Source organism: Caretta caretta, chromosome 6, assembly GCF_965140235.1.
Source record: "Caretta caretta isolate rCarCar2 chromosome 6, rCarCar1.hap1, whole genome shotgun sequence".
Classification (NCBI taxonomy): Eukaryota; Metazoa; Chordata; order Testudines; family Cheloniidae; genus Caretta; species Caretta caretta.
Window position 1 is genome coordinate 46,320,727 of NC_134211.1, and position 26,867 is coordinate 46,347,593.

The window sequence follows — 26,867 nt, forward strand, 5'->3', positions numbered from 1 at the left end:
TTTGTGGATACAGACTAACACGGCTGCTACTCTGAAACCTGTCTTAATGCTGCAGGTTTTCCTTTGCAGAGTCGTGGTATCCTAAGGCTCTATTGTTGGTAAGCACTATGCCTTCAAGCCTCTGGGACTGAGCCCTAGCATTGCAGGAAAAGCTCTGTGATATCCAATTGTATCACGTGTGAAGCAGTTTGTCATAACTGATTAAAACCTGTGCTGCTATTCACAAGAGACAGAATTAATGCTGAGTGTGAAACATTAACTTTGACAATTGCTGACTTGCGTGCTTAAATGGGTAATATTAACACTCTCAGAATAGCTTTTTTATGTAATATTTGATTTATTTTCTTTTTCGGCATGGCTCTCAGGATGTGATTTACTTTATATTTGAATATTACCTTATTTTTGTCTTTTCATTTTTACAGCATGGGGACAGCCGCAATTCCCTACATCCAAAGCTGGATATCTCGACAGTTCTCTGAGGAGTCAGAAGTCAGAATTTCCTAACGCCATTTCATAAAGGTCACTGATAGCGGGCTGAGTTGTTCTGAGTCTACTTAGAATTTCTTGGGCTAGCACAGGTAAAAATAAAGAAATCAATTAACTACCTACCCTCACAGTATTTACTGTGCGGCAGTATTAAAAGGATCAAAATGTAAGAAACCTGTTCCAGCAAGCCAGAAAGAAGTTCGAACAAATAGCACATTCAGAGAAAGAGAAAATATAAAATAAACTAAATTCTAATGATTTTTCGTCATGTTGGAGTATTGCAGCCATATATTGTATCTGTAGTTTTCAACTTCATTCATTATTCATACTTAGATCAAGTCCTATCATGCATGCTAAACTGCAGTGCCTAATGAAATGACCAAACCACTGAAATTAATTTGAATCAATCAAGGTACAGAGCATGGATAGGAGAACTGTTACAAAGTTCATATTGCACTGAATGGGCCATAACATTGCAATTTGGCCCATGCTTCAGAATTTGGGCCTTGATCCATATCTGTATTTTAAACACTCCAAAGATGAGGAGTGTTTGGATGCAGGACTTTGATGGCTTATACTCCATCTTCTTATCATCATTATTCATTATTTGTTGAGTGGCAGCAGTGGGCTCAGCTCTGTAAAAGACCCAAAGAAAGACATGATCCCATCCCTGAGTACTTTCATAGTTTACATAGGGCACAACTACACTTGCGCAATAAAGGAGCCCCGGGCGCACTAGCTCACTACCCATTCACACTGGCAAGGCACGTAGAGCACTCTGACTCCCTGGCTACAGCGCGGCTGGTACTCCACCTCAGCAAGTGGAATAATGTTTGCTGCATCCCCGCTGGAGTGCCATGGTGGCAGTGTGAACGAGATGTTGCATTACTGCACTCTGATCAGCCTCCGGAAACGTCCCATAATCCCCTTAAGTCAAGTGGCCACTCTTGTCATTGATTTTGAATCGCTGCAGAAATGCGGATATGCCCTTTGAAAGCTCCATTTCTGACAGCCGGCAGCTTATCTGCTCCGAGACGAAGCAAGCCATTAGTGTGGAATGCTGTGTGTGAGAGAGAGACGTGGGGGGGTGAGGGGTCTGCTGCTGTCTGAACTTATAAGACAGCATGCTGACATGCTCTGAGCCCCCCAAAAACCATCTCTCTCTTCCCCCACATACACACAACACACTCCCTTGTCACACTCCACCCCACCCCACCCCCGTTTGAAAAGCACGTTGCAGTCACTTGCATGCTGGGATAGCTGCCCATAATGCATCGCTCCCAATGCTGCTGCAAGTGCCACAAATGTGGCCACGCCAGTGTGCTTGAAGCTGTCAATGTGGACAGACTGCAGCGCTTTCCCTACTGCGCTCTCTGAAGGCTGGTTTAACTCAAAGTGCACTATATCTGCAAGTGTAGCCATGCCCTTAGATATGGCACAAACCAGAACCAAAATGTTCGGTGTGCCCCAGAGGACAATTCCACCTTAGGGCCCCCAAAGTCAAAGGAAAGACTAATATTGATTTCAGGGGCATTTGGATTGGCCCTTTAGAGCACAGGCTTTTGGTTATTAAATTTACTGGAAGAGTGATGGGATTTTTGCTACGGCCAATTCAGCACTGATGGTTTTTTTCAGACAAAGTGAATTTTAAGGCTTAGGGCTTGACATAGCATGGTATATGCCACGGCCTAGGTCAGTATAACAGTGTTGCTCAGGGGTATGGAAAATAGTAAGTAAGTAGTAATATCGACATAAATTTGTAATGTAGAGCAGGGCTTAGTATTCTAATTCAGGGAGTCATTTGAAGCAGCATGTACACATACTGAGATGTAGAAAGCAAAAGGTTCAGAGTTGCAGAATGGATACACAACAAAAAGTTTGAATGTAGATCTTCTTAAATCATACAGTCCTGGAATAGGCTTCTCATGCTAAATGGCAATACCTATGCTTTTAGTGCCATCGGAAAATGAGAATTACACAGCTACATAAACAGTGAAAAATACTGAGGAAAAAGAAACAACTGAACTTCAAATAATGTGCAAGTCAAATAGGTTCTTATTTTAATCTTCACCAACTTCACCTCTCCTTACTTCTTGTTAGCCACTCATTATCTGTAGCAGCAATCATTTTTACTGAGAATAGCTAAGAAAGCAACCATTATTAGCAAGAACTTTTTTCTTAGGTTGTGAAATATATAAGCCCTTCTTTTTCTTCTCCCAGAAATGTGCTCACCTTGACCCTAATGAAGGACTGACAAACCACGTGCAAATGGAAAATAAATTCAGAATCTAAGATGCCTTCCAGACAATAACTAGATAGGCAATGAGAGCATATTGCAATATCAATCAATCGAGGCATCAGAGCTCTCCTGCTGGTAATAGCTCACCTTAAGTGATCACTCTCATTACAGTGTGTATGGTAACACCCATTGTTTCATGTTCTCTATGTATATAAATCTCCTCACTGTATTTTCCACTGAATGCATCCGATGAAGTGGGCTGTAGCTCACAAAAGCTTATGCTCAAATAAATTTGTTAGTCTCTATGGTGCCACAAGTACTCCTTTTCTTTTTGTGAATACAGACTAACACAGCTGCTACTCTGAAACCTGTCATTATGCAATGCACTGAATTTAGCCATATGGAGTGGAAATCTATCAACTTCATGAAACACTCATACAGATACAGACAGACATCATCTTCCTTTCCAAATGCAAACAGATGGACATCATACCAAAAGGACTGAAGGTAAAAAATCCATTACAATCTATATATCACACAGGCTATGCTGACAGCTTGTGCCACATGCTCTCAAAGAAACTGCAGAACCACCTGATCAACATCGTCTACAGCAAACAGGGAAAGATTAAGAATGAGCTCTCAAAACTGGATACTCTCATAAGAAAACAACCTTCCACACAAACTTCCTCGTGGCTGGACTTTACAAAAACTAGACAAGCCATTTACAACACACACTTTGCTTCTCTATAAAAGAAAAAGGACACTAAACTATCTAAACTACTACATGCCACAAGGGGCCACAACAGTGGTTCCCTTAACCCACCCAGCAATATTGTTAATCTATCCAACTATACTCTTAGCCCAGCAGAAGAATCTGTCCTATATCGGGGCCTCTCCTTCTGCCCCTCCACCCCCATGAACATGATACAGTTCTGTGGTGACCTAGAATCCTATTTTCGACGTCTCCGACTCAAGGAATATTTCTAACACACCTCTGAACAACATACTAACCCACAGAGACCTTCCTACCAAGATTACAAAAAGAAGGATTCTGGGTGGACTCCTCCTGAAGGTTGAAACAACTGACTGGCCTTCTACATAGAGTGCTTTCGGCGACGTGCACGTGCTGAAATTGTGGAAAAGCAGCATCATTTGCCCCATAACCTCAGCCGTGCAGAACACAATGCCATCCACAGCCTCAGAAACAACTCTGACATCATAATCAAAAAGGCTGACAAAGAAGGTGCTGTCGTCATCATGAATAGGTAGGAACATGAACAAGAGGCTGCTAGGAAGCTCTACAACACCACTTTCTACAAGCCATTACCCTCTGATCCCACTGAGGGTTACCAAAAGAAACTACACCATCTGCTCAAGAAACTCCCTGAAAAAGCACAAGAACAAATCCGCACAGACACACCGCTGGAACCCCGACCTGGGGTATTCTATCTGCTACCCAAGATCCATAAATCTGGAAATCCTGGACGCCCCATCATCTCAGGCATTGGCATCCTGACAGCAGGATTGTCTGGCTATGTAGACTCCCTCCTCAGGCCCTACACTACCAGCACTCCCAGCTATCTTCGAGACACCACTGACTTCCTGAGGAAACTACAATCCATCGGTGATCTTCCTGAAAACACCATCCTGGCCACTATGGATGTAGAAGCCTTCTACACCAACATTCCACACAAAGATGGACTACAAGCCATCACTTTGTGACTTTGTCCTCACCCATAACTATTTCACATTTGGGGACAATGTATACCTTCAAATCAGTGGCACTGCCATGGGTACCCGCATGGCCCCAAAATATGCCAACATTTTTATGGCTGACTTAGAACAACGCTTCCTCAGCTCTCATCCCCTAATGCCCCTACTCTACTTGCGCTACATTGATGACATCTTCATCATCTGGACCCATGGAAAAGAAGCCCTTGAGGAATTCCACCATGATTTCAACAATTTCCATCCCACCATCAACCTCAGCCTGGACCAGTCCACGCAAGAGATCCATTTCCTGGACACTATGGTGCTAATAAGCGATGGTCACATAAACACCACCCTATGCCGGAAACCTACTGACCGCTATACTTACCGACTAGCCTCCAGCTTTCATCCAGACCACACCACACGATCCATTGTCTACAGCCAAGCTCTACGATACAACCACATTTGCTCCAACCCCTCAGACAGAGATAAACACCTACAAGATCTCTATCAAGCATTCTTACAACTACAATACCCACCTGCTGAAGTGAAGAAACAGACTGACAGAGCCAGAAGAGTACCCAGAAGCTACCTACTACAGGACAGGCCCAAAAAAGAAAATAACAGAACACCACTAGCCACCACCTTCAGCCCCCAACTAAAACCTCTCCAACGCATCATCAAGGATCTACAACCTATCCTGAAGGACGACCCATCACTCTCACAGATCTTGGGACACAGGCCAGTCCTTGCTTACAGACAGCTCCCCAAACTGAAGCAAATACTCACCAGCAACCACATACCACACAACAGAACCACTAACCCAGGAACCTATCCTTGCAACAAAGCCCGTTGCCAACTGTGTCCACATATCTATTCAAGAGACACCATCATAGGGCCTAATCACATCAGAGGCTCATTCACCTGCACATCTACCAATGTGATATATGCCATCATGTGCCAGCAATGCCCCTCCGTCATGTACATTGGTCAAACTGGACAGTCTCTACGTAAAAGAATAAATGGACACAAATCAGACATCTAGAATTATAACATTCAAAAACCATTCAGAGAACACTTCAATCTCTTTGGTCACTCGATTACAGACCTAAAAGTGGCAATTCTTCAACAAAAAACTTTCCAAAACAGACTCCAAGGAGAGACTGCTGAATTGGAATTAATTTGCAAACTGTATACAATTAACTTAGGCTTGAATAAAGACTGGGAGTGGATGTGTCATTACACAAAGTAAAACTATTACCCCATGTTTATCTTCCCCCACCCCCGCTGTTCCTCAGACGTTCTTGTCAACTGCTGGAAATGGCCCATCTTGATTATCACTACAAAATCTCCCCCCCGCCCGCCCCGCTCTCCTGCTGGTAATAGCTCACCTTAAGTGATCACTCTCATTACAGTGTGTATGGTAACACCCATTGTTTCATGTTCTCTGTGTATATAAATCTCCCCACTGTATTTTCCATTGAATGCATCCGATGAAGTGGGCTGTAGCTCACGAAAGCTTATGCTCAAATAAATTTGTTAGTCTCTAAGGTGCCACAAGTCCTCCTTTTCTTTTTATAAAAATCTTGTTCTTGTTAGGCAACACATAAGCAAATCCATCCTCTCACTCACTTCTCTAGTAAGGCACTCTTATCTGCTGTACTATAGGCACAGGGTATTAAAATTCAGCTTTGATAAAACTCTGCTTCAGTGATTGCTTTGGCCTATGTAGTTTATGTGGATACATCTCTTCCAAGGACCCGGCACAAGATAGACAATCTGCCAGCTAAAATGTCATTCCCAATTCCGCATCTGTGGCCCTGTTTAATTCTGGTGACAGCAGGCCACGAGAAAGCCTGAATTCCCAAACTGCTCCTACCTGCTCTCCCTTTGAATCTCCCTCCACTTCAGCTCTACATCCTCACTTTACAATCCTTGTAGGAAGATTATTAGAGACCACAAAGCCTCAAATAAACAAAGAGGGATCACCCCCCAATACGTGTGCGCATGTGTACAAACACACAAATAAATTCATACATACATAAATGGAAGGAAAATGAACATCCTAGCAAAAGGGAGATTGGGGTAAATTGCCCTTTCTTGACAATTAAACCAAAATCAAGGGGAGGATGGGGATGTCACAACCAGGACTCAGACGGCTAGAGCAGGAGTCAGAGTCATGCCAAAGCTCAGAGCCAGAAGTTAAGTCAAGGATCAGGGCTGGAGTGAGAATCAGGAGTCGAGCCAAGGGTCAGAGCCAGAGACCAGGGCAGGGATGAGGAACAAGATGAGAAGGCAAGAACCAGCAACAGGCAGGGAAGTAGGAATCAGGGACAAGTCAGGAAAGCAGAGCTCAGGAGTCAGGCAAGAAGGCAGGGGCCTATGTATCAGCCAGACAGAATTCACTCAGATGCACAGACAACTTCCGGTGTCTCCTTCTGGCTTAAATAGTGCAGCCGGACCAATTGGTGGGACTGGGTGCTTGTACAATCAGGACTTTCCTGGGCAGTGCCACATCACTCACCAGTCACTAGCAAACTGCCAGATGGTGGCTGGGATGCCAATGCTGCTCGCAGATCTGGGTTCAAGACTTGTGGATCCTCACATCAGGTCACAAGCCCTTTCCAGTTAATAGCACTCTTCAGCTCTGGGAGAAGTTAAAAGTCTCCCTAAAATTACTGCTTTGGTTTTGAAGTAGATAGGTTACATGATTCCAAGCCCACTGAGGGGGAACAAATTATTTCACATCAAGGCCTGTAAAAAAGCCTGGAGCTACACAGCCAATAGGAGTTAATAACCGAGGAGTGTGATACAGAATCTTGTTTGCTCCCCGCTTCAGGAAAATTCAAGTTCTCCACTGCTGCTTTGTTTTGTCAACTTTTTGGTTTCCAGGAGAAGTCAATTTCTCACCTGGATGGGTCAGCCTGCTGCAGATCCAGCACCTGTGGTCTTCCTAGGTTAGCAAAGGTTTGGGAGACCACAGATATTTTTCTGCTGGATCAGGCCATAAGGAATGGCACTCTTTCTAACCTTATGAAATCAATACTAATTTCTGCCAGAACCCTTCTTGACCAGAACTGGAAGGCAGGAAAAATGGAACTTCCCATGACCTGGTGCATTTAAAAGAAAGCCTCAGGAACCAAGGGCTAAAATGATTTATTTTGGCTGTAACAAATATTTTGGCTTCCTTTCCTATCAGTTTGCCAATAAAAACACAGATCCAAGGTTTTTCAAACTACAGCATTGCAGCAATTTTGAAAATGACAAAGTGAAATGTATACCAACTAATAAAGGGCTATTCATGCTATAAATGCCTTTTTGTGCTGTTTTCCACATTCTGTAGCATAACTTAGGAAAATATTGGGCTTATTTGTCCTCCAGTTTATCTTAAAGAACCATTGTGCAGCAAACCACATCAATGCTGTCTTTACAAGCAAGCTCTCTCACTTCTAAATCCTATATTACCCTTGTCCCACTGAGATACACTGCTAACCCATTTTCTGTTGTTGTGAATAACTCACATCAGGGAAGATGACTCATGACACTGAGGTTACAAAACAATCTTTTCTTACCGAAGACAGCAATCCAGCATTATTAGGTGTCAGTAGGGTTCACTGAGGGTAACACCCTCGCCTCAAAGACAGAAGGTTCAAGTCCCCCAGTTGGTCCTGGGATCATATCCAATGCTGTAATTTCAATGCAGTATTGGAGGATTGCCTCCCTTCTAATGAAACCTTCCCATGCGATTATATTCTAAAGAGTGTCTCCAAAGTCAGCATTCTGTGGTACTGCATTGTCTCTCTGACTGCTCAAACTTCAAATGTGCACACATTTATAAGTAAATATGGTAGGGTTTTTTCCCCCAACTGCTCAAACCTCAAACTTGATAAATTATCTCAAAGTGAACCTGGTCTTTCTGGCTCTGACATCACCAATAATAAAGATTCTGCCATTGGAACTTAGTTCACCATTAAAATAATGATACGTGGCCCAGAAAAGAGTCCAGTTCACTCTCCCATACCTATTTTGGCTCTGCAGTGCTCACATAAATAAAAACATATTTTAGTCAGCAAGGGCAGCATACATGATTCACTACATTAAGGACACATATACGTTAGAAAGGAAAATGCCATTTATATACAGCCATGCTTCTGATCCTATGCTTGAAACTGAGGTCCTTTCTACCAGTCTTTGGTTGGCTGTCCGAGTGAAAGGCAATGATCCCACAGTCCTTTTGAAAAATTGTAGCAGATAAGAGTCCTGTCTCACAGTCTGTCTCCCTAATATCCATACAACAGGTGAGCTCTTACTGAGTACTTAATGGCTGCTCTACTGGCCTATGCAGCCATGCTACCACTGGTACTTATTATATTGAGATACCTGAAATGAGAGAAATGCTTGGTAAATTTTAATCTATTGTATTATTTTATGTGTATTGCATTGTGAGCTCCATTCTAGATTGTTATTCAATATTTTAAAGGCTAGTGTTATATTTTTGAATTTCAGCAGGTTCACTACTATATAGTGCAGGGTGACCAGTTAGTACAAAGTAACAAATGATATGTGGAGATCTCTACAGTCACTAGTGTCTCTGGAAATGTACATCCAGGACCGTAAACAACCCCCCCCCTTTTTTTTTCCCTTTCATAAATACATCCTTGTTTGTAAGATGAACTTTTAGAATGTGAGGTATTGAAGCTGGAAATATCAGCTTATGATTCTGCTGAGGACAATTTTTAGTTCAGATAAAAGAAATGAACTTCCTGAGCAAAACATTAGATGGAGCCACACACAGTAGCCTTATACTCATGGTCCAGAACACATGCCAGCTCCCTGCAGACAGGCTCATTTGTATTGTGAAAAAGGTGTAAAGACAGAGAAAACCATGACAGCTCTCTGCAGACAGGCTCATTTATATTGTGAAAAAGGTGTAAAGACAGAGAAAACCACAGTTCTACCAAGGTCATTCTTTTTCACTGGACAGGCCTACCCTACTGTTCAGCAGGCATAACCTGAGAGAATAGATGTTTTTGCCTTAAACTTGTTACTGTCCACTCCTATCATAATCCATGACTTGCTACAGATGAGATGTTCAGAGGGCCAGCACTAGACCCATGCACCAATTAAATTCTCAAAATAGGGCCCAAGTAGGACTAAGGCGGCGACGTCGGTCTTCCCGCTACACAGGGGTATTTTACCATATGAGAATAAACTTCTCTCAGTTATATAGCTAAAACCAGCCCTTCCCTTCAAATTACATTCACTGTCTAGAACCCACACAGATCTTGCACTAGGGTCTTTTATAATGACCCCAGCAATAGTCAAAATCATTTTCTTCCTCTTCTCGTCAATTTTACAAATCCAGTTTGGGGTGAAGGTTGTTTGTCTTGAGGAAAGAGTGATAACTTTTAGCACAATAAACACTGCAAAACAAAGGTATAAGCTGCTTTATTTTGTGTAAACATGGGTGATTTTAGGGTCTTTGTATACTAGCAACTAAAAGTTCCTTACATAAAATAGAGAATTTACTACTTCTCCAAATAGCTTTCCCATTGGATTCTTTAGTATATGATCCCTAAAGGAAAAAAGAAAATGTAAGTAAAACTTCCAAACTCTCTGATAGAACAGAGTGAATTGGAGGTTTCCAGGGTCCTCTGTGGTTAAATTTGCTGAATCTTGTTTCATAATAATGGTTGCATATTGGCAAACAAACAGCTGGATTCTAGCTTTCTGTTTCAGTAAGAGGCTCCAAATCTTGTGACAAAGCCATTGCTACTATAAACAATACTAAACTGTTAAAGATTTTAAAAAAGGATGTAATGTTGCCAAAAAAGGAAAAGACTAGGTATAGAAAAATTATCATGTTCACATCAATGATCATGAGTTTTATAACATAAATCAAATGCTGATGTATTTACATAAAAATGAGTTTCCCAGCCAAAGAAATGCTAAAATATTGACATAAAATCTTGCAAAGTTTAAAAATTGTCCATCATTTAGAATTTCTGCATTTTCATCAACAACTTGTTCCTTAAGTTGCATCTTGCATACTAATTTTTTCCCCATCCACTGAAATATAAAAAACACATCCCTTTGGTGATCTGAAAACACATGGATGTTCTACTGCAAGTTCAGAGAAATCACTGGGATCCACAGACAGCAAATACTTTCAGTTGCAATGTAAAAAATGCCACAATTTCACCATCTTGTGGGGACACTGAATACTGCAGCAAACATCTGACAACCATTGACCCTAATTCAGGAAAGCATTTAAGCAGCCCATGAGTATGTTCTTTTTCAGGAACACACTAAAACCTGCTTAACTTTAATCATGTGCCAAAATCCCACTGACTTCAAGAAGAATTAAGCACACGATTAAATGATTTGCTGTATACGAATGCTTTCCTGAAAATAGCGCCAGAGAGAAGAACCTGTGCTACATACACACTTTGCGACATTTACTAGAAATATGTGACTAATTCACTTAAAATACAAATCCTTTCTTTTTCCTCACCTGACATTTTGATTACAACTCAAACGGAAATTTTGTCGAAGTTTGAAAAAAGTTGGGATTTTACCCCCCACCATTTTCAAACACGTCTAACAATTTGAGATTCTGTCCAGACCTTAGGTGCCAAGATTCCGTGGGAAAGGCTCTTCCTATAAGAGTTCTAGGTCAGGCTGGCAGATTCAAGAGATTCAGAACTAATCACAGAAACTTCTGATTTAAGTGTGAAAGGAAGATAGTGATAGCATGAGTAAGACTCTAGCCACCACTCATTCAAGTATGGCTGAGAGCTTGCTCTCCATATTCCCATTAAAAATGGGCACAATCCCTTTGCTACCTTTAAGTAGCCATTTAAATGGATCAATTTAAAGCAACAGTATAAGACTGAAAAATGCACAGTTCCATTATGCACGAAGAGCCAAATTACTTTTACTTACCCACTCGTAATGTCATCAGTCCTTATATTCTTGCCCAGAACATCGCCATCACTCATATAGCCTGTGGCATCCATGCTGATGCTTTCAAGATCTATTTCATCACCGCCCTTCTCTGAGATGTCCATGTGACAAACGTTACTACCACGGGATGCTAGCTGTCTCCTCAAAGGCGCTGAATACATATAACGCCCAGACTCAGCGTTGATGAAGCGGCTGGCATTGGCTCTTGGAGGATACCCATTTCCCATTGATGGAGCATCACCTGCCTGAAGGCGGGGGCTGGACTGCCCAAGTCTCCACGATAAAGGTGTTGGTCTTCCAGTCAAGCTGAGAATACTGCGACCGCTTATTTCAGTAGTGACATTGGTGTCAAACGTGGTCTCCAATGTGCTTAAAAAAACCCAATTGATTTAGTCTTCACTGACATGGTATAGAACCATTAGATTTCAGGTCATGCTACTGCATACATCATAAAAGAATGCAACTTCCAAATAGCAGCAAAGGTATAAACTGCAGTTGACACACTTAACAGCATTTGCCTAAAACAAATCTCTTCATGTATTTTACACACCTTAACAACACTACTTTAAAAATAAAGGGTCTCCCTAGCCAGGCCATCAGTGTTGTGTTGGGGAAGGGAGCAGAAAGAGAGGGGGTTATTTATTTACTTATTTATTTACTTATTAGTATGTTTATTCATTTTTGGCATGGGTTCTTCCCAGTATCCAAGCACAACTTTTCCTTTTTCAGTCAAACCTAACCCACAGTTGATGTTGTCACCATTCCAGGCAGGAGGCTTAAGCTGATAAAAAGACCACTTTTGATTTTGAGCAGATATTTTTATGATTCCTTCTCTCCTTTCTAGCTGCATTAACAAAATAACCTATCTGTTTGGAGATGCTCAAGATAGCTAACAATCTTTCTGCCTCTCTCAATGAAGATTTAAGGGGAAAAATAGTTATATAAAGATTAGGCTAATTTCATATGTTTTTCCAAACTTAAGGATTTTGTATCTATTTACACAGTACTTTGATTTTCAATTTCACCTCATGACCACTAAATACATTTTCTAAGGCTCAAATGTACACTATATTCTTCATGCCTATATAGGCGAGTATATTGCTTCCCTTCAATGACAAATGCTAATATAGGCTGTCTATTTTCTCCTCCTCCTCGAGAGCTGCAGTTTCCCTCTCCCAAACCAACCCCGATTTCCTTTCAGGCTGAATATACATACTGTTACCCTCAGTTATACTGGACTCTGGCTAAAATGGACTAAATGGGCTCAGGCTACTCACAGCATGACAAATCCTGTGGAACCATGAGCAGGCCTTAGTATCCTGTGGCTACAGTAATTAAATCATAATGAGCTGTCACTTTAATCGAGACTTTAAAAGCAGAATAGATGCACTGGGAGTTCATCTGTGGAGGTACTGGCACTGGCTTAGCCAAACTACAAACCTTCATCTGCTGAGCTCATTTAGGGCTTCATCCTATGAAGGGTTCAGCATAGTTAGTCAACTGAAATTGAGGGAGCTGAGCACCTCACAGGATCAGGCCCTTCATGCGGCCAAACATCATATTCTCCTAAGCCTCTTGTTGAACATTTAAAACAACAGCTCATTGAACGTTCAAATGTAATCACAGCTTTTGCTTATCTTGAGCATATTTTAAATATTACTGGAGATTTCTAAATACTGCTTTACTAAAAAAATTGTACATACGCATCACTAATAATATTATAAAGCTTTGTTTGTCCAAAGACCAGTTAGGAATCCAAGTTATGCACTTTATCAAGTAGGTCAAACACAGTTCACCTGCTTGTTTAAACAGCATATTATAGATCTGGGGAGGGAAATGCATTAAAGTCACCCATAACTAAACCAAAGTAACATTTTAAATGGTAACCTTTGCATAATTTTATTCAAACACCACCTAATGTAGTTAACAAGCATTGCTCTTTCCATGACTATTTTTCTATATCCAACCATCCTGTTCCCTGCACCACCACCACTTACTCTTCATAAATCTTGATAAATACTAAACAAGGATCAGAAGCTGTGCTTTCAATAAAAGAAAAAAGAACAATAAATGCTTAGCCAACTTAATTTCCTCCATTGTCAGTGTTAATCATTTTTTCAGGGGCACAACCCAGCCAGAGTTGGGACAGGTAATATAAGAACACAGTTATTTCACTGTTCAATAAAGAAGCAATTCATGCCACTACCTGTGAGAGACCTGGGTTCCCCTTAAGCTGGACATCGTCTCCTCTAAGTTCTGTCGAAGATCAGCAATGTTCTTGACGGTTCTCAATCGTCGCGTTTCTGGATCCTCCCCTATGAAACAACAGAACTTTAGAAGGAAAGAACTAGCCCACATTAATTAGCAATAGCAAAGACATGCATTATCATCTCTTCATGGCTCTGAGTCAAGCACAAATCCCTGCCTTTACATTATTTAATATCCCACACTAAATATGATGTAGGATTTCATTCGCTGCTGCAAGGAGCTTTCCATTGCCTTGGCCAGACTGAGGAATAGCGCTGCATTGTTAACTTCATTTCATGGGCTTTCTTTGAACCATAAAGTAATCAAATATTTTTGTATTGGACTTTACTCAAACCTCCCAGGTACAATTTTGCTTAATAGCCAGAATGGTTAGAGCATATGGCAGTCCACTCCATCCCTCCCATACTGGCATGATGAACACGTACTTGATGAAGACTGTTCTTTGCAAGGTTATCATCTCAGTAGATATCCTTTTCTCATTTTAAATAAATCAAATTCATTATTAGAAAGCTGCTGTTTTGGGAACAAACTAAACCATGTCTATTAATTGCTCCACAGATGAATGATGTACCAGGTATTCCAGCAAATGCAGCCTGCCCAGCTTCATCCTGATATTTCATTCGTGTAAATGAGCTTTACAGAGCAGGTATGGTCACCAGAATGCATTATGATACAGAGAAAGTTTTGTTCTGTTTTTTTCGTAGGAACTCAAATTAATTTCCCTTGCAGGCTGTAACAAATTCAAGTCAGCATGATTCATGTTCCAGTAGCGAATTAGCGTATAACAGTATAGAAACCTTCCAAATTAGACCTGCAATAGTCAAGAACACATTGATATGTTACTTGAATCCTCAAGGCCATAACCACTATTTTTTGGCTTTGCATAAGAATTCTTTGCCATTTTTGTTTCCCTAAGGAAATTCTTAAGGAATTCCCCAGGATGGTCCATTAGAAAACAGCATATTCCCTGTTTTTGGACCAGAAAAGGAATCTACTTCCATTTTATAAAACCTCCTAGTGGCCTCAGTGGAATTTATTTTGCTTACTTGTCCTCTGAAATTGATTCATAACCACTTCACTGCTAGCTCAGATATATTTTATCTACTTAAAAGCTCCGTAGGTGTTAAAAAGAAGTGACTTATGATTGTTAATGGTACCAAGGTGCTTGCTGTCAGCATGGAGCATAACCGAACTAGAAAACCTCCACACAGGATATAGAAGGAAAAAAAACCCTGCTAATTAGCTAGGATCATTTCACAGCAGGCAATGAGCTCATTCAAAAGGTTTACAACAGACAGCTAAATAGCAAAATGCTTCATAACCGAAATTTAGCTATTTTTGATAATCGTGCAGTCTTAATACTCTTGCATGTTCTTGAAGTGAAGCCTTCTTCCCTAAAAGCTCCCATGAAACTGAGTTGAACTAATCCACCAAATGGTTAGTTCAGATGAGAATCTACACATTAAAATTAAAATTTCTGATTTAAGTAAAGACTGAAAACAGCCTCCAAACAGTTGCTGCTCTTTAAGAAAGCTTCTCTCAACCCTTGAAGTAAATTTAGTGCTTGTGCAAGGTGCCAAATTGCTAGCTCTGGAGGATGAAGACCTCCAAGGCATCAGTGCAAATGTCCTATGCTGCTCCACCAATCTGCCTCAGCTCTGACTTGTAGGGATCATCTCTAGGGAAAAGAAAGTAATTTCATGTTCATCCAGCCCTTGGCCTTTCTGAGATAGACAAGAAGGGGCCAATTATTGTCCATGTTAGTGATGTTTTTCCATGATGTGGATGCTCTCTGGGAACCAGATTGATGCCAATAATGCATTTCACATAGGCCACCTAACCATCAGATAGTTACGGCTTCATTACTACTGACCTGACAAGACTGGAAATAGAAACTTAATAGAGCTCAATTCTCTAAGCCATAGAGTCTCTGGGATGTAAACATTTTTATACACTCATTAGTCTGCAAATTATCGCAACACTAAAGAACATTTAAAAATAATATTTCTAGGACTATGGCTGATATCTGCTCTTTCCACAGATTATTTCTTTTGTAACTATGAAGGCAAGTTCTAGATAAGCTATTAAGAGCACAGACAAGAGGCTTAGATGAGGTAAAAGCAATTAAAGTTGTTTGCTTTGAGACTCACAAAACTAAATTGTGACAATGTTTTTCCAAAGAGAAAGTCATATTCAGACACCAGTTTTAAGCTCTTTAGAAGACATTATATTGACTTTCATTGAAAATATCCAATTAGACTACACTTAAGACGTTAATCACCTTCTTTACAAGATTCTTTTCTTCATGAATATTCTGTATATATTGTCTGTGAACTGTTTACTTCCATTTCTCTCTCTCTCTCTCTCTCTCTACACTCTTCCCTCTCCACAAACACATGTAACTCATTAGCATCAATGTTTGTTACATGCATGAATGAACAAAACAAGAGACATAAAAGACTTATTTATTTCTTAAAATTTTCCTCTCTTTTGGAGTTGAGGAACTGTTTTGTCTGTTCTCCATTAATGCTCCTTGATTGAATACCACTATCTGTTGACTTTGGCTTTAAACAATTTCCTCTTTGGATCCATACCGTTTGATATAGAGATTGTCCTGCTGTTGTGTACTGTTGGGTCTTAAACTAACACGCATAATAAAATACTAATATTTGAAATTAAATATTATCTTCCATTAAGAGCTCTGAAAACCCTCTGTAAACTAGATACTATTACCATTTTACAAATGGGTAAAATGAGATATATATTTCATTTTACCCATTTGTAAAATGGAAATAATATACAGAGTTTGGGAGGACTGCCTAAGATAACACACGGATTAAGAAGCACTATTGAGAAAACTCAGGAAGCCCAATGCTTGTTCCCCCTATTCTAACCAACAATGCACTGCCTCCTATATTTATGTATCACTGCAGGAATGTTCACAAGGACTATGTCCCTAATGCCATTTGTTTGTCTGTTTAATATTTCATGCATTTACATATAAATTATATATGCAGATATGTGCATACGTGCACTCCTGCTGCTCTCCTCTTCCCCAATGACTCTTCCTCTTGGTTCTGTGGCCAGCATGCATGCATGCATGCAGGTATAAACGTGGCAAAGGCAGAATATATAATGAAATTAATATGAAACTGAAATATGAAATTAATCCAATTGTGAAGCTTATAGCCACATGACTTCCCAAGCAGAAGGATCAGTTCCAAAGCTAACATTAGACTGGAGAATGCACAAAATAACTAGATAAAGAATTCTACAGTGATACCTCAATTGTGAGACATGTTAAAGACATACTTAGTTTATAAACAAAGACACACAGTTCTCTAAAAACAGAAAGAAGGATGGAGGGTGGAGACACATCAAAGATTTACAAGCACAACTCACATTTGTACTGCAATGTTGTTGCTAAAAGTCACTTGGTGAACATGTATTGTTAATTATCAGCTATTCCTGGCAGTGGCAGGAATTTTAGAATACACACAACACATGAAATTACTTTACAACCCTTAGCATCTTAATCCCAATCAATTTCAGCACACTTCTTATTCAATAGACACAGTAAATTAAAATTGGTTTTATATTTCTCATTGCAGCAATGGGAGTGTTCCCATTAATTTAGTCATCAAATTGATGAATGCTGTAGAAAGATGATTTTATGATGAATGAGAAATTGCCAAATCTCCAAACTTTCAAAACAAGAAATAGCTTGTTAACCTATTGTTTTAAATCTGGGAAATGCAAACATGAGTTGAAGCTAAAGTACACTACTTCTCAAATTATTCAGACAGAATGTGACAATGTTGGGATTTCCCCAAAGTTATAAACTAATGCAAAATGCCAAAGGAATAGGCTTTATCTAATCCACAGTCTCTGAAGTCTGATATATTAAAAAATGGAAAACATATCAGGTACATGGTTCCTTAGGGGTTCTTGAGGAATATTTTAGTCTAATCTGGCAAGATGCTGAATGTCTGCTGCAAGGTGCTAAAGCAAGATATTAATTACCCTCAATTCCCAATGATTTCAATGCTCAGTATCTTGTAGAACTAAGCCCCTGGTGTCCAAAATCTGATCTTTACCCAGTTTCTGTTTCTGAAGGACCAAATATTAGAACTCTTCAAAAACAAGGCATTAGGAATAACCACATATGTTAAATTGCCCCCTAAAGAGAGGAGAAGCAAACTTCATTTAGCCCAGTCTCATTCATTATATACAATTCACACAATTAGTTACCTAGACATCTTCCAGGACCTACCTGAAAGGTCTTCGAGACCAGGCTGTCCAGTTTTAGTGTAAAGAGCAGTATCCATGCTCACCCCTCCCGTGCCGGACTCAGCTGTTACATTCCCTTCATTGTCTGTCTGTGATCTTAAAGGCAACACAAATAGAGATATGCAGTCACTCACCACCAAAAATATATCACGTGTAACATTGATAAAACTGCACCCGCCATCATCCACTGTGTCCTTTTCTCTAGAATACACTAGCAGACTGACTTTACATAATTCATTAGTCCCATGTTGAGCTATGTCCTAGAAACGGAAACAGGCACTGAACTGTAAAAAAAAAAAAATGAAATATTCATAGTCAAATTGTAGACTTCACAGACCCCCAGACACTAAGACATTTCAGATTTTCAGCAGCACACACTGGGCTGAAACCCTGATCTTCCTTAACAATAGAGTTTATAAGTGACAGTTCTTCACAGCTGTGCACAATTCCGTCTGTTAACTAGCAATGCCACCAGCTCTTTTTTTAAAAGAAACAAATAGTTAAAATAAAACAATAACAACTGACTGCAAGAAGAACTTTGGACATGGGATTATTCAGTGGAAGCTAATTTTCTAAGAATCTGCTTTTCAGTTATGTATTAGTATAAATCTGTGATCACTTCATTTTACTGGTTACACTGTGTTTTGGATCAGAGGACCACAGCAGTTAGCGGTTAGAAGTGCAGCCTCCTTTAAGTGCAAGAAAGAGTTCCTAGATAGGAGGACACAGAAGGTATGTTACTGATACTGCTCTTGATCTCAGCTAAAAGACCATGTGGAAACATACAGGAGGGTATAATAATTTCTCTGTTTGCAGTTTAAAAAAAACAGGAGGAGAAGTATATTTACAACAGATTATCTGCTGCTCAGCTCCTTGTGTAGGGGTTGTGAACAGGGGGAGGGGATGGCTAGATTGTTCCTGCTCTCCGGTGATTCCCAAATAGTGAACTGCCCCCTTACAGCTATCGCCTACTGAGATAGTTTAGAACAAACCTGAGGCCTCTCTTGTAACATCTCAGTGTAGCAGTCTGTCCGCTTCTAGTGCTGGCTGGGCCACAGATACAGGTTGATGAGCCTAACATAGACTTCGCTAACAGAGCTGGATCTTTGAATTCATGCAGTGGAGACCCATGCATTAACATACCGATGTGCCAGATTCAAACCCTGCTGCTGACATCCCACCCTGGAGGGCAGGACCCCAAGATCAAGAAGATACACTAGCTCCTTTGGGAGTCCCCTACAGCTGTGTCTAGCACATACTGGCTCTTTGGGGCAGAGACCATCATTTTGTTCTGCATCTGTACAGCTCCTAGCAGAGTGAGGTCTGGGTCCATGGCTGGGGCTCCTAGGCACTATGGTAATATGAATAAATAACAATAACAGTCTAAGGCAGAGTTTAAAGTTTGGAACATAAACTTTAAAATGATGCTACACATTATATTCTTCAGGTCTTCCAAATAGTTACACACTATTAGTGATTGAATCCCTTTTTATTAAGCATGGATTTACTTTTCCTCTTCATTTTTCAAGAAAACAAGATGATACATTTTGACCTTTCACTTTGACTTCTGGCTGGGCAAGTAAATATGATATTTTTTTCAAGTCTACAGCAGTTTTTCTGGCAGAGTTGTACAGTTTGTTTTGCATTCTTTTGAAAGGTCAAATAAATATTACCTTGAGACTACCGATCTGTTATTAGAGTTATAAAAATTGTACGGTTAGCAGCTCAGCTGCTTTCATGCTTCAGATGATACTGGTACTGAAAACACTGAATGGAGATCAGCTCCAAGTCAGTTATTACCCTGGATTTTATTTTAGCTTTTTCATCAGGACATTATAGTCATAAACAGACACCAATCCAATGCCTAACTCACCCTTGCATGTTCATGGGGGTACGAAATGTCACAATTGAGAACTGATCATGGATACTGGGAGAGTATTTGAGAGGCCAGCTCAAAATGTTTTTTAATTTTGTGCCCATTTTTTCAAAACTGTGTGTGTATATATACATAATGAGTACTACTTGGCCTTTTGGCTATTATGCAAATCAGTTTAACGTCTGTTATGTCCTGTGTTGCGGGACAGGCTCAAACACAGAGGTCTTTTCAATCTTTATCTACAGCATTATAATGCTAAGAACTGCACTGGCATGCTCCAGCTCAAAACAGAGAGCTGTACCCCTAATGGGCTTGTAAACAAACAGCGGGCTTGGTCCAGCTCGCCATCAGGCAAACCTAAGATGCTGCACTGGTGAAGATTTGAAAATAGTGGGTTTTGGAGCAGAGTGAATCCAGAAATTTTAATATGTATTTTAATAGTGGCACCAAGAAGAATGAAATATTAATATGTATTTTAATCAGGTTAATCACTCACAGGTGGCTCTAGATATCCTGATTTTATAGGGACAGTCCCAATATTTGGGGCTTTTCATAGAATCTCAGGGTTGGAAGGGACCTCAGGAGGTCGTCTAGTCCAACCCCCTGCTCAAAGCAGGACCAATCCCCATTTTTTACCCCAATCCCTAAATGACCCCTCAAGGATTGAACTCACAACCCTGGGTTTAGCAGGCCAATGCTCAAACCACTGAGCTATCCCTCCCTCCTATATTTTGCTTATATAGGCGTCTATTACCCCCCCACCCCCGTCCTGATTTTTCACACTTGCTATCTGGTCAGCCTCGCTGGCTCATTTTCATGCGCTGGTACAGCAGAAAGCATGCACAGCTTTTTACAAATATCCTGTACAATGCAGAAAAACAGTATTGGCCTGACTGTGCCCAGCAATGGGCAGGTGCCCAAGGGGAGGGGGCAGAAGGCACAAGGATCCCACTTTATGTTCCCATATAGGGGCCAAGCACACTATCAATCCTTTTGCTTCCCCGAGTGCAAGGACTGTTCCATGCACCTTTGCTACAGATCTATGGATGAAGCAAGGCTGTGGCCCAGCTCCCCTGAGTCAACACCTACCAACAGAGCAAAACCCACTCATGGGGAAATGAATGCTTGACCCTAACCAAGGATCGAGCTGCAGCCATGCTCTTCCTTCACTCCTAGGCCTCATCTCCACTACGGACATTTTCTAAACATATCTCAGCATTGCAAACACTGAGCTAGCTTCACTACTGTTAGCAACATCACGAGCACCGGTGTAGAGGGGCCACCAACTCCTGCAACCATCTTTAACACGATGACATATAAAAGCCAGTCTAATCAACACAATGTTAAAAATGACCAAAGCAGCAGCTGGACTATCTACACGAGGGCACCGAACAGGGCACAAACTCCAGCGGAGCTGAACTGGTGTCTCCAACAGTTGGACGTTTTAGACAGAGCCTTGCAGACATCATACCCGCCAAAGGCACAATGCCTATAGAAGCTCCCAGTGCTACACTGCAACTCCACTCTACCCACCTCAGGCTCAGACTGCCGCAGCTGAACCATACATCTAAAGTAAAACATTACATCTAAAGCACACACGCTGTATACATACTATTAATACGTCAGTATCATGAAGTCAGCGTTAAGCAAACACGGTATCTGAGGCAGCAATCATTTACTTATTAACTGTTGGGAACTATAACTATCTCAGCGATGACTGTTGGGTTTTAACAGTAACCTGATAAATTATGTCACTTTTTAAAAAGAACTGTCAGCACCAATGCAACTGCTGTACAATTTTTCTCCCCCTGCCTCCAAGGAACCATATCATAAGTAGATAAAAATTTCAGGTTCAAAACACCCTACCTGTACATGAAAGGAGCTACTGTGGCAGTGTTCGGGTGGTTGTATTGCTGTTGTGGATGAGGTAGCTGAACACTCACAGTATTGCTTCCGGTAGTCTGTGTGGTACTCACTAGCCCATTGACAGCTTGGGTGCTGCTGCTACTGTTAAGAGCAGACACCCCTCCTATCCCTTTTCCTTCTGAGGAGGCTAAACTTGAAGTGGAACTGGAATTCCTGCTGTCTAGTTGGGTCTTCTGATGAGAGAGCCCTGAGCCAGGTTTCCCACTGCGGCTTCTCTCACCTTCCTTTGCAGAAGTTGGGGCACTTGAGGATTTCCCTGTGGTGTTTTTCATTCCTGGTTTTGGTATGCCACTGTGCGAAGGGGCAGAGGCCTCCTTCTTGGCACTATTCAGCTTTCCTCCTTTAGGGATAAAGCTTGCAATCTTGGAGGACTTTTTTGGCATCTCTGTTGTAGCTGGTGCTGTCTGTTCTTCTTTTGGCTCCTCTTTCATCTCCTGCTTCTCCGTTACGGATATCCTTTTTGCAATGTCTTTGCTTTTATCCTTTTCCTTCTCTTTCTGCTTCTCTTTCTCATTGCCTTTTGGGGAACTTTTCTTATTAGTCAGTGCCCGGCTAAAAGTTCTTTGTGCAATGCCCTTCAGTGCAATTTTTGGGCTACTGGATGTTGGTCCTGGGTTGTTCATATTTCGATTTACAGCATCTATCTCTTCACTTTCCTCAAAGCTGGGAAGTGCCTCTAGTCTTTCACAGCTAGTGTCCCGAGACCCTGAGCACTCAAGGGATGTTCCTCCTGCTTTGGAGCCTCCTTTGCTATTGAAGAGTTTTAATTTCTCAAGCATGGATTTTTGACCATTGGGAGTTGCTTTGACCATTTCTGAAGGTGGTTTTGGAGACTCTGGAATTGGCTGCTTTACAGATAACATGGAAGACGTGGCTGTGTGCTTCGCACTAAGGGACTTGCTGCGCCAGGGTTTAATGGCAGAGCTGGGCTGGGGTATGGCTGATGAGTTATTGCAACTAACAGCATTTGTACTGCTGCTGCTTTGAACTGAAGATGGTACATTTTCATTCATTCCCGTGGACTGGGAGGCTGTACTGTCTGCTGGCTCTGGGAAAAACAAACAAAAACAGTAGTACCTGGTATTAAAACAGCTCTGACTAATGCAATTCCTTTCCACGGTAAAAGGGCTGATGTTTTAGACTACTACTATTAGGAAAGAAAGAGAGATTTCTCATTGTATTACAATACAAGTTGTATTACAGACTACAGCAGTGTCACTAAACAAAATAAGACTTCTGATTTTTTTCTCCCCTCAGTAAAGTAGCAAACTCTCACTATGGCAATTTAAATGTATTCATAGTTTTACAAACACACCTAAATGAAGGTTTCAGAGTGACAGCCGTGTTAGTCTGTATTCGCAAAAAGAAAAGGAGTACTTGTGGCACCTTAGAGACTAACCAATTTATTTGAGCATAAGCTTTCGTGAGCTATAGCTCACTTCATCGGATGCATACTGTGGAAAGTGTAGAAGGTCTTTTTATACACACACAAAGCATGAAAAAATACCTCCTCCCACCCCACCCTCCTGCTGGTAATAGCTTATCTAAAGTGATCACTCTCCTTACAATGTGTATGATAATCAAGTTGGGCCATTTCCAGCATAAATCCAGTTTTCTCCCCCCCTCCCCCCCCACACACAAACCCACTCTCCTGCTGGTAATAGCTTATCTAAAGTGACCACTCTCCTTACAATGTGTATGATAATCAAGGTGGGCCATTTCCAGCACAAATCCAGGGTTTAACAAGAACGTCTGGGGCAGGGGGGGAGGGGGTAGGAAAAAACAAGGGGAAATAGGTTACCTTGCATAACGACTTAGCCACTCCCAGTCTCTATTCAAGCCTAAGTTAATTGTATCCAATTTGCAAATGAATTCCAATTCAACAGTTTCTCGCTGGAGTCTGGATTTTAAGTATTTTTGTTGTAATATAGCAACTTTCATGTCTCTAATTGCGTGACCAGAGAGATTGAAGTGTTCTCCGACTGGTTTATGAATGTTATAATTCTTGACATCTGATTTGTGTCCATTTATTCTTTTACGTAGAGACTGTCCAGTTTGACCAATGTACATAAATGAAGTTAAACATGCAAAAGGCAGATGTGTTTGAGAGACTCCTGTAGATCTACACTGCATCTTCATTAGCAATTACATTTGCATTATTATCTGACCAAGCCTTTCCCTCTACTTTTAGAAAAATCCTTACTGTTCAAGTTCATTTCTTAGAAAAACCTCAAGTGTATTTAAAAAGAAAAACTGCATGGAAAAAACAAAACAAAAAAAACAACAACCGTGAAGTTATTTCCAGTTAATGGTGGTTTCAAATTCTGATATCCATTAAAACCAGAGGCAATCCCATTCTGCAAAAATAAAACCAATTGTGTCCTTATTCATGGAGTGAACCTAAGTGACATTTTTATCTAATAACTACATCCAACTGTAAGAAGAGCTAGTGTCAGTAACTGCAAATCCTTCTTCAGTGAGCATGAATCTCTTGTTTATTTAGTTTTTTTTAATGTTACTTGCTTTTCTTAAATAATAAGTTCAAGAGAGCTTGAAAATCACACTGGCTTACTCACCTATCAGTGGCCACTTCTCCTCTTCTGAAGTGTTTCTTTGCAAAGTTTCCCTTCTGGAGACTTTACTCTCTCAATTATCTCAAATATGTTTTCTGTTAAACGGCTCATGTTTCCAATTAACTTTTGTCATCCCTAACCGTTCGGCTGCCCAGCAGCCTGCTGGGGATTAACGGCTTTTACCTATATTTCCCTGCCCTCTAGCAATAAAGTAAACTCAATATAGAGCTGCTTTTTTTAATTTAAAAATAAACAGCAGTTGAGAACGTACGTTTTCAGCAGCAGGAGCAGCACTGTGAATTCAGTTCTGTAAATCATGAACCGCTGCAACCACACAGGGGCTGTTTTACTTCACTTTCAGCTGCTCACTGAAGATATAGCTTTGTTAACCTCACTCGTATGATCCAAACCAGACCTCCCGAAGATTTAAAGCACATACATCTTTATGACTTAGTGTAGATCTGTGTTTCTAGGAGTGTTGGAGATCCCTTTATAATATACTCAGAGTCATTTCACATTGTTATGTATCAAATGGAATAACAGAAATTAATGGTACTTTTTTTTAAAGAACTTAAATGGGAAGATTTCCAGTGCTCTGTTATTAACTATCAACTACTAGAGTGGCTGGTCTTTCTAGCCCTTTCTTCTGGAAAGCGTTTCTCAGGTAGATGGAGAGAGGCAACAGTTACCTCAGTATACAGGGCCACCTAGGGCTTGATTCTGAACGCATTTACCACAGGTTTAACTAGAGCCACTCTATTGACTTCAATACAGTTACTCCTGATTTACTCCAGGGTGGGAGCAGAATCAAGTCCCAAGTGTCCCACATCCTATTCTGCCAGGTGGTGCTTGAGTGCCACTCTCTCTGCCTGAGCTCAGCACTCCAGGCTCTATCATATGGATTAGGGAGTGTGGAGCAAATGCATTGGATGGTGTAGGAGTCACAGGGGGAGCAATGCCACTGCTTTTCACTCCATGTTTCTGGCAGTAACTTGGTTCTCTTTGCTGCCACTTCCCCCACCCATAGCAAGGAGGAAGCAGGGTAAGAATTGTGCCTGAATCACCGTGCCTCTAAGGCTACATTTACACAACACACCACTGGCAGCGGTGCGTAGCGTACATGTAGCTAACTCCTCAATGGAAAGCACACCACGTCCACACTGCGGTGCGTAGCTAAACGTCAGCAAAAAGCTCTGGCAGGAAAGTAGGGGGAAAAGCTGTAGCAGTTCCTTGCTGCCAGAGCCTTTCAGTGCTGCCAGAGTTGCTCCAGCAGCAGAGAGCTGCCAGAGCCTTCCCTGTAGCAGATAAAGGCTCCTGCTGCGAGGAGGCAGCAGGACACTACCCTGGTACAAATAGCAGTGTAGACAGAGAGACAGGACTGGGGCGAGTAGAGAGCCACATAGGGTAATGTATTCGGGTACATACACATACCCTTCATGTGTGTCTAATCTACTCACCTAAGCCATGCTTCACCATCTACATTATTTATACCCATATTAGGTGGACCCGTATGTGTGTGTACACTACATACTGCCGAAAGAAGGGTGCATTGTAGATGCGCCCTAAGGGTATGTCTACACTGCAATGAGACAGCCTGTCCCAGCTGACTTGGGCTTGGGCTAAGGGCTTGGGCTAATTGCGGTGTAGATGTTGAGGCTCAGGCTGCAGCCTGAGTTCCAGGACCCTCTCCCATCACAGCCTCTACACCACAATTAAACAGCCCCCTAGCCCAAGCCCTGCAAGCCCGAGTCAACTGGCATGGGCCAGCCATGGTTTTTTTAATTGCAGTGTAGACATACCCTAAGGGTTACTCTTGGGGTGGTACAGCTTCTGAACTATACCTTGCTGAGGGCTGTCCCTAAAGTAACCATCTAGCCCAATGGGACCATGGAGTAAGATGCAGCTCAGCATGTGTAAAGAACCTGGCTCTTTGAAAATATTGATGAACACTCCAGCTTTTTTTTTTTTCCACAACTAAACCTGTGAACATTAGAAATTGGGGGGGGGGGGGGGGAGGAGGGACAGCTGTTAAAAAATTAAGAAAAAAGTAAAACTTCTTTATGGCATGAAAGCTGCCATTTTTCTGCTACAAAGCAGAAAGTAAAAAGTTAGGGAAAGAAACTAATTTAGCATTCAAATAAAAGGAAAAGGTATTGGATTTAGACCACCAATTTTAGGTAGGTGTCAATAAATCATTTTTAAAGATAGGTCAGTTAACTCTACATTTGTTTTAATATACTGTAGCTTTTAATCACTTTGTTAAGTGATTTCAAATGAGGATACTAAAAAATGGCATCTAAGAAATGGTCTGTCTCTAATCTATGTACATTTTCCCTGCTTCTTTAGCCAAGTACTGAGATTAGATTACTCCACTAGACCATGCTTTATCTGACTCTTCCTGCAACCTTACCTCAGGACTATATCTCACCAATACTCTGGAGGAGTGGCCTTGTATATTCAGGGAGACTCCTAAGGTATTATCCCCATTTAACAAAGGGAAAACTTTGTTACAGAAATTAAGTGACTTGGAAAA

The 26,867-nt window shown here is 41.1% G+C and overlaps 2 protein-coding genes across 16 annotated transcripts in view; one reads left to right on the top strand and one right to left on the bottom strand.

Annotated features, from left to right (window-relative positions):
* Positions 1-26,867, bottom strand: part of NAV2 (neuron navigator 2) — a 660,409-nt gene that overhangs the window by 119,181 nt on the left and 514,361 nt on the right. For all 9 annotated transcript variants that reach the window (XM_075129477.1, XM_075129476.1, XM_075129478.1 and 6 more), the window contains 4 exons: positions 21,702-22,809; positions 17,943-18,055; positions 13,608-13,716; positions 11,381-11,770 (listed from right to left, as the gene is read on the bottom strand). In XM_075129477.1, coding sequence (XP_074985578.1) covers positions 11,381-11,770; positions 13,608-13,716; positions 17,943-18,055; positions 21,702-22,809 — 1,720 coding nt within the window. The remainder of the gene's footprint in view (positions 1-11,380; positions 11,771-13,607; positions 13,717-17,942; positions 18,056-21,701; positions 22,810-26,867) is intronic.
* Positions 1-26,867, top strand: part of LOC125638049 (uncharacterized) — a 52,231-nt gene that overhangs the window by 16,903 nt on the left and 8,461 nt on the right. For 3 of the 7 annotated variants that reach the window (XR_012668920.1, XR_007357141.2, XR_007357140.2), the window contains exons 2-3: positions 423-578; positions 14,228-14,315. Coding sequence is in view for 4 of the 7 variants with exons in the window: in XM_075129480.1 (XP_074985581.1) it covers positions 4,422-5,480 (1,059 nt within the window). In the remaining 3 variants the exon portion in view is untranslated. Of the gene's footprint in view, positions 1-422; positions 579-2,706; positions 7,747-14,227; positions 14,316-26,867 lie in introns of those variants that run through there. The other 4 variants (XM_075129480.1, XM_075129479.1, XM_048853252.2 and 1 more) reach the window with 2 other exon arrangements.